Consider the following 8,802-nt stretch of genomic DNA (forward strand, 5'->3'; position numbering starts at 1 on the left):
AATTTAAAAAAGATCACTGCGTTTTGATGGACAATGTTTAAAAGTAAATATTGTAAATTTATTGTCGAAACTGTTTAAATCTGGACGTAGAACTAATATAAAAAAGTTATTTTTGTTTGGTATAAAAAATATATTTTTTAATAGCTAGTGAAATAACATGAAAAGTTTTCAATCAAATATTTAAAATTCAGCATGATTTATCATTTCATACTTACATGAACACTTCCTATTCCAAACACCTTTATTTTATTTTTTTAAGTATCTTTACGTTTCTATCATATTTCTATTTTGCTTAAAATTATGAGTAATGCTTTAATCAAGAATATTGATGTGAAGAACAATGTAAGTTTTAAATGAATTACAACTTTTAGTATTATTTAAATACTTTTTGAAACAATATACATATTACATTTAATACTAGAAAAAAAAAAAGAACATGAAATTGAAATCTTAAAAGTTGAGTTTAGTTTATAGAAAAACAAAAGAAATGAAAAACAAAAGAAAATTGGCGTCGCCCGGACTCGAACCGGAGACCTTCAGTGTGTTAGACTGACGTGATAACCAACTACACCACGACACCTTATGTTTTAAATTTTTCAATTAGGTTTTTCTATACAAGAAATACATGTTATAAATCGATAATGCTCAGCTATTGGGTAAATAAAATGATTACATTTGTAAAGATAAAAACACGTGTCATTATATTTATTTAAGAGTCAACTTTATAAGAACTTATTTTTTTTTAAAATTTTATTGTATAATATGTTTTTTAAAACTTTCGTGTAACTTTTATTTTAATAAAATATTTGATAAGATTTCATACTTTATTAATGTTTTATGTAATTATTATATCTCATGATAACTAAATTTTAATTAATTAATATCTTATTTATTTGTTAATATTTGTAAAATAAAAAGGTAATTTTTTTTAATTTTTATGACGCAAAATTTTGTTTAATTTTTCAGTATAAAAAGGTCAGGTTTTAAATTTGTCACTTCATAATTTTGTAATAGAGTATAAATTAATTTTAATTTTTTTATTTCTATTTTCTAATACGAGTTTAGAGAAAAATAATGATTATATTATTTTCACAAAATTCTTTAAAACCTATAAGATTTGAGTTAATTCACTGCAGAAAGCATCGTACACACGTTTTTGCAGTGCTTACGAGAAGCTAGAAGTGAAAGGTTGAGAAACGCAGGAGTGGGACACGTGGCACAATGCAGAACAACGAAACAACTTTTAATTTATTAAAATAAAAATAAAAATAATATTGTGGTGGAGCAGTTAGAGGCTCCAAACGACGAGTCCGTTGCGTTGTGACTGCGTTTCATGGCTTCTGCAAATCCAACACTCCCGTTAGCCTTCGCCCAGCGCCACCGTCACGGTGTTTCGCAGCGTCCACTTTTCTTCTTTGCTAAATTCCGTAACGGAGTTTCCCTCTCTGCTTCGGCTTCCAAACGGAGAGTGTTGGCGAAAGCGCAGAAGGCTGTGAACGAGGAAGTTGTTGAAAGCCAAAGCTCGGAGTTGAAGAATGGTACCCAACGCACTCCTTCTTCCTCCAAATTGGTGCTTGTTGTTGGTGGCTCCGGAGGCGTTGGTAAACACACACTTTATCTTCATTTATTTATATTCCTATTCAAGTTGTTGTTACCATATTTATTTCTTAAACATGTTGCTGCTCTAAAAATATATTGAAATTTAGTTCTAGTTTTCTGGATTTTGATTTCCGTGGTTTTGTCGAAGTAGAATAACGGTTTCTGTAATAAATTAATTACACTTTTGAATAAACAATTTTGTTGAGGTTTCTCTCTAACCACAATAGAATTGGATCATGTAGACCTTTTAATTTTGGAAAAAACTGAAGAACCGAATGTGCTAAAATTGTACATTGACGAGACTATGAGAACCAAAAGTGGATTTAACTCTTCTAGTGAAATATTTTATACTTTATCTTTCTTATTTCTATTTTTATTAGGTGAAAAGTAAGAATATAACTGGTGAAATAGCAATTAATGCCATTTCGAATTTTGAAAACCAAATATAGATGTAAACAATTTTTTCTCAAAAATAGGACATTTAAAAAAGGATGGAGGAAATATATTTTAGTTTTTGTATTTATTAAAACCAAAGTGATTTTAGTCATGATTTTAAGTTCCGTGTACTCTTATTAGGACATTTAGTAGGAGGATAAAATACATAATAAGGAATGATATGTGTATCGTTCAGGATTTTAGCAGTCGGTTATTAGACACGATCTGAGTCGCCAATATTGTTTCATGAGTAATGTATCTGTTAGACGGTTGAATTAGCCCCTAGACGATAATAAGTTTTGGATAACTCAACTTATGTACTTCTATTATTTACTCAATGAGAAAAACAGAGTGCTAGTGTAGTTGTAACTCCCCTTGAATATTTGGTAACTAAGTGGCAAACATAGTTGCTGTCGGTTTTGTTCACCCTTTAGTCTTCCATAAGGATGAAAATGGTGATATTTAGATCTGTAAATGACTAATTTGGTGATAAAATGTTTGAAGGACTAATGCAGTAAAATGCTAATTTTTTGAGGGATTAATCTGGTGACAAAACATCTTAGGAGGACCATTGTAGTTATACCCCAATTTTTAGAGGATGTAATTGAAGGTTTACTCTATAAGTAATTGAAATACTGCAATTAAATAAACATGACTGTAATAGTAACTTCTGTTATTTGTGTATCCTTGCGTATTTGCAAGTCTTTTGGAATCCCATTTTTAGTGTTATTTTATGCATTAAGATTAGTTTTATAAAATGTGGAAATGCATACATAATTATTGACAATAGTTTGCTTGGGGAAGTTTGTTAAGCAGTTGTTCCCTTGCTATTCAGGGCAGCTGGTAGTTGCATCACTGATTCAGCAGAGTATTAAGTCACGGTTGATACTTAGGAATCCTGAGAAAGCCACAGAACTATTTGGTGAACAGGATAAGGAGAAACTGCAGGTACACCATCTACTCTTTATTGAGCTGTCAAAGTGAAAATTTAATTGCTTTAGTAGTTCCACTGAGGTATCCAGTAGGTGTGACTCAGTTGACATTACACAATGAACCTGTGGGGTAGGACTTGGGTTCAATTATCACAAAACACATTCTTAGATATGCTTAAGGAGTTTTAAGTGTGACTAATCTCGGGACAGAGGATTAGCCTCATAGTAAATCCGAAAGACTGAAGCTTTTGGAGATAATTCAGGGTCTCATTAGGGTGCCAAACTAATTGCGATGGTTATCCAAAAACAAAAAAGTAGTTCCTCTGAGGAGCAACAAACTATGTTAATTTATTTTCATCCATTCTGGATTTATTTTCTACTTATATAGAGCTTCTGAACATAACAGGTATTCAAAGGTGACACAAGGAACCAGGAAGATTTGGATCCATCCTTATTTGAGGTAAGCTCTTCAGAGTATTTTACAGAATAATACTTGCTTGATCTGAATTATTTTCATTTTGATGATTCATTTCAGTTAGAAAGAAAGTGTAGGAAATAATTTCCATTTCTTTTGCTTTCCTTTCTTTTTATTTACTTGCTTTTTAGGATGTCACACACGTGATTTGCTGCACAGGAACAACAGCATTTCCTTCAAGGCGTTGGGATGATGATAATACACCAGAAAGGGTTGGTAAGAATCATGTCATGCATATATTGCAGCATTTGATGTCATAACTAGAATGAAATAGAAGATTAGATATCTGAAGATTCAAGAGTGGAAAATGTAAGCATAATACTGATGCCTTTTATTGAAAGTTGCCTACAACATAATCTTCATCTACTTTTCATGCACTTGTCGGTATTTTGATTTTGACTAAAAGTATTTAATTTGAAGATTGGGTGGGAGTAAAGAATCTAGTATCTGCATTGCCTTCCTCAGTGAAGAGAGTTGTTCTTGTGTCATCAATAGGTGTGACCAAATTCAATGAATTGCCATGGAGGTAAGCATACCTCATATTTTGTTCTTAATTCATGAAGGTTTTGTAGTATCATATGTTGGCTTGCTTGAAAGTAGAGTTTATTTTATTGGTAATGGTAATTCAGAATAAGACCATTCTAAAATTATAATGAGAAACTAATTTATACTTTAAAACACTTTTCCATCAAGGTATAAAGAGTTTTTCTTTTGTTTTTAAATTCAAGTGTAAGACGAAATGAAATTACCTTGTGTTTATATTGTTATTGAAATTCCATAACTGGTTTTCTGTTGGCTATTATTGATTGCAGACGTGGTTTCATTAGGTATAGTCAATATTGTGCTTCAAACTTAAATAGTCAAAATTGTCTTACTTTTCCTAGTTAATAGTCAAGATTCAAGACTCAGACCCTAGACCTTTTCTTTGGTGCTGTCCAACCCGTTAACCAACGCTCATTGATAAAGTTTTAGTTTACGATATAACCAAATAGCATTGATTAATATATGTAGTCACTCTCACCTTGTGGGATAAGGCCTGGTTGTTGCATATGTTGAAAAAAAGTTACCCCTAATTCTGAGTGCATGATTCCCCTGTTCATCCTTTTGAGACAAATCTTTGTGCCTTACGCTGTTACTATGAGTCCAAACCGTGAGATGTACTATACCACTTATTAATCTCACCGCATCTTCATTTTAAATATTCATTCACTATCATAATTATTACCTATAACTACATAAAATACTTTTTTTTTATGGGGTAAATAAGTTCCACTTTCCAGGCGATTAATTATATAATTATTCAATGACAAATATTATGTTTATTATGTTCCAAAACTTTTCTCATGGACTTGTCATTGTCCCTTTTTCATGTAGCATTATGAACCTATTTGGTGTCCTGAAGTATAAGAAGATGGGGGAGGATTTTCTGAGGAGTTCTGGCCTTCCATTTACCATAATCAGGTAAGGTGAAATTTTTGCATGCTCCACACCTGGTGTTACTACTTGATGAATATAAAGGTGTGGGACTTTTAATTTAAATGTAAAAGTCTTAAAATTTTGAAGCTTCTCATAACACATTTAAATGCATTTTAGACCTGGAAGGTTGACAGATGGACCATACACATCATATGATCTTAATACTTTGCTCAAAGCAACAGCTGGCCAACGACGAGCAGTCCTTGTAGGTCAAGGTATGAGTAACACTCATTTATAAGTATGTAACAACACTAGCAATTTTTTTTTAATTTTTGTTAATTTCCTAAGCAATGCTCACCTGAATCAATTAGCTAGATATACCAGATGTATGATTGAATATTTGAATATATACTAGCATTCTAGAAAATCAGTAATGTGACTTGCTAGCAGTGTAGCTTGTTTCAAAGACAAAAGAAGAAATCAGATTCCCACCACTTTTTGTCTACTGAAGCAGGAGCCTGAGCTATGGTTGAATTAACCTCGACTTGATCTAGATGTATAACTGGGTGATGTCTTGGTAAAACGTTGTTCGATAGTTACCCTTTCACACGTCTATTATGATCAGTAACTGCTGCTAGGTGAGCCTAAAAGTGAGTTCCCAGTGCTGATGGCATAAAAGGATTTCTGGTGTTTTACCTGTTGTAACAGTTTGATTGATTATCTCACCAACCAATCTTTACTGCCCTAAAGTGTAATAATAATTCTGATTGAATCACTGAGAGTGTGGAGTTGAATATGTAGAGTTTCATTCAGTAGGCTCATTGTGTTTGTAAGGGGGTTTATCATAATTTCATAACCATACAAATGCACGTGTGGAATCATAGCAATTAACAGAATGATAGGTAACCCCCGGTTGTTAGTTACATTGTTAGTAAACTAATTAGAGAAGGTTAGTTATTGTTGCCTATAACTAAGAAAAGGGTTTGAGAGGGAGATTTTTAACCTGTGATTTGGGAGGGAATTCAGATTTTTGTGTGAGAGTTCGTGCCTCTTCAAATTCTGGATAATCATTTATATACCCTTTTCTGTTAATAGAAGGTTTTTCTTTCTATAATTTTGATCCAGTCCAGTTCCTATCACACAACCAATCTAACTCTTTAGAGACTCATATATCATGTTTAATTTTGACTGCAAAAGCTACACTTGCAACATACGACATGTATGTCTTCTCAATGAAATGAAACATAATGCTAGGCATTACTCCTCTCAGCCATCATATACTCCTGCATAGACTTTTGCTACACATCTTGTGTAAGACACTCAGAGACAAACTTTGGAACCGTAACAGATCTAGGAAATCAATGCCTCAACAGGAGGAAAGTCATAAACCATCATATAACAAAGGAGCTAGCTGGATAGAGGCAAGATTGCTTACTTCCAGCAAGCCCATGAGGCATCAGGAACAGTATTTTATCTGTTGGAGGTAGAATAGGAAGTGAAGGGACTATCCGTGGTGGTGAAGCTGATAGTAGATCAAGGGCTTCTAGTGGAACTGTGAGAAATTGTTGGTTAGGAATCTGAGAGGAACATCCCTTCAAGTGAGACACAGAACTCAGTTCAGATGTAAATTCTTCAATAAAGATGAAGGAGGATGGCGTGAATGCTATTGTAGCTGGAAGTATACAAAGAAACAATGCAGGAAAATGACTATGGTTCTTGTGGTGCGCTATGTTGATGACCATTAAAAATGATCTTTGTGACTGGTCGTTACATTTAAATGATTGTTTCTGAAAGAACCCTCTCGTAACTGATGAATCTAGTAAGGAGAAAGAAAATAGCAGAAGAGGATTGATTGGAGGCTTATATGGCACATGGGAAAGGTGTGAGATCAGGTCCGGCTAAGGGTAATTCAACTGTAGGCAAAGGATATCAGCATATCATGTGAGTTGGCTTGTATGTTGAAGAACAAAAAAACAAACTGTTAACGCTTATACCATAAGATAATAATGAATATAATCTAACATCATGAAACATGTCTGGTATGATGACTACCTACCCCTGTTGACACTGTACATATGCCCACTAATTATATGAAATCTTATGGATAAAAGGCTTGAGCGAATGGGCATTTTTTTGGATGTATATGTTTCATCCCTACATGTGAGATTGATATTGAAACTAGAATGTTAATTTACCTTATTTCCCTTCGCATTTTAGATACATGACTATGACTAAGTTATAGTATACATTTTACTAGTATGTTTGTTTAAAGTTTTAAAAATTTGTTACGGGCTTTCAGGTGATAAACTAGTTGGAGAAGCCAGCAGAATTGTGGTTGCTGAAGCTTGCGTGCAGGCACTAGATCTCGAAGTCACTGAAAACCAAGTATATGAAGTTAACTCTGTTGAGGTAAAGTTTAAGTGGTAATTTGTTTGGTATTAGCTTATATAAAATGATACATATTTTTTTAATAAAAAAGAAAGAATGCTTTTGCACATGGCTCTCAAACCTTTTTTATTAGTGTCAGTTTTTTAATCTCTTAAGAATTTGAACGTGTTTAATTCAATTCTACAAGATCCGCTTACAAATTGAGAGTTGTCCTCAACTTATAACTTATATTCTATATTCTGACCATATATATCTAGACGGTGTGCGATCTTCAAACATAATCCCATAAAGAATTAGACAACATAAGCATTAGACAACACGACATGTTATAATTAAAAAAACCTAACTTCACACAGATTAAGAAAATCAGTTAACTATATTAAATTTTACTAATCTCTTAATATTCTTCTTAAAATGTTCTTATGTAAAACAGTGTAATCAAAAGTGAGACATTAATTAAAGTTAGGGAAATTTTAGGAAAAATATCATTAAATGAAGAGTTAAAATATACTTATATTTGAATACAGAGTAAGGGTGATTTTTTTGCTTATAAATGAGAATGGGGATAAGAACTAGCTCTTCTTTTGGTTACATTTTGTTAGCAATTTATATGGTGCAAGTATTTCAATATAAGTAGCTATAATTTATAATATACTGTAAATAAAAAAGTGCATATTTGTTAGTCGATCATATTTTTAGTTATATATTCTTTACTCCATCTGTGCATATTGTTGGTGCTAAACTGCAAACATTTTAGGGGGAAGGTCCTGGAAATGAAGCTAAGAAGTGGCAAGAATTATTTGAATCTGCACTGTCCAGCTAGCATTTCAAGCCATGTGTACAGAAGACGTGCCTACAGAAGGAAAAAGAGGGAAAACAAGAGGCAAATCAAAAGTAAGAAACCAGTAAATAAAAAATAAGATATGTTGCATCAATTTTCATTCTATTCTCTTACTGTAATAAATATTTTGTAGCAATATTATTTTGATATGATTTTTCTTCATACTTTGACATGATTTTTGAATCTATTAAGAGAAGAGGTGTACTGAAAAAGAGGAGAGCTTCTAATACTTGCAAGTTGCAATAAGATATGTTGCATCAATTTTCTTTCTATTCTCTTACTGTAATAAATATTTTGCAGCAATATTATTTTGATATGAATTTTCTTCATGAAAGTATGACAAATGATTTTTTTGAATCTATTAAGAGAAGAGGTGGTGTAGTGAAAAGAGAAATGATATAGTGTCTAGAAAAGCACTTATTGCAAGTATTAGAAGCTCTGAAAGGAAAATAATCTCTACTCTACAGATAAAGACAAATCAGAATTTTCTTTCCAATTTTGAGATACCAAAAATGTTTTTTTTTTTAAATTTGAAGATGAAAATAAAAATTATTTCAAATTTTAGGAATTAAAAGCATAATTAAACAAAAAAAAAGTTATAAGAAACTGTTAAAGTATAATTTGAATAATTGATAGTTACCTTTTTTGTCGTTGACAGAAATTGTATCACCTCATATCATTATGATGAAATTGAAAATATAAGTAGGAATTTGGTG

The 8,802-nt window shown here is 32.1% G+C and overlaps 1 protein-coding gene and 1 non-coding gene across 3 annotated transcripts; one reads left to right on the plus strand and one right to left on the minus strand.

The window, feature by feature from the left end:
• Positions 1 to 506: 506 nt before the first annotated feature.
• TRNAV-AAC (transfer RNA valine (anticodon AAC)) lies at positions 507 to 580 on the minus strand. The gene has a single exon. It is a non-coding gene; the product is annotated as a tRNA-Val (tRNA).
• A 561-nt stretch (positions 581 to 1,141) lies between these two features.
• Positions 1,142 to 8,258, plus strand: LOC137818671 (uncharacterized protein At5g02240). 2 transcript variants are annotated; one of them, XM_068622227.1, is made up of 9 exons: positions 1,142 to 1,601; positions 2,870 to 2,982; positions 3,373 to 3,426; positions 3,573 to 3,657; positions 3,862 to 3,967; positions 4,816 to 4,902; positions 5,035 to 5,132; positions 7,157 to 7,266; positions 8,003 to 8,258. In XM_068622227.1, exons 1-9 carry the CDS (start codon positions 1,334 to 1,336, stop codon positions 8,066 to 8,068), a joined length of 987 nt encoding a protein of 328 aa, XP_068478328.1. In that variant the 5' UTR covers positions 1,142 to 1,333; the 3' UTR covers positions 8,069 to 8,258. The 2 variants fall into 2 exon arrangements, 1 of the variants encoding a protein (XP_068478328.1); XR_011082121.1 differs by having other exon boundaries at positions 1,268 to 1,601; positions 5,035 to 6,798.
• Positions 8,259 to 8,802: the final 544 nt, after the last annotated feature.

The sequence above is a fragment of the Phaseolus vulgaris genome, chromosome 10 (assembly GCF_000499845.2).
Source record: "Phaseolus vulgaris cultivar G19833 chromosome 10, P. vulgaris v2.0, whole genome shotgun sequence".
In the NCBI taxonomy this organism is placed as follows: domain Eukaryota; kingdom Viridiplantae; phylum Streptophyta; class Magnoliopsida; order Fabales; family Fabaceae; genus Phaseolus; species Phaseolus vulgaris.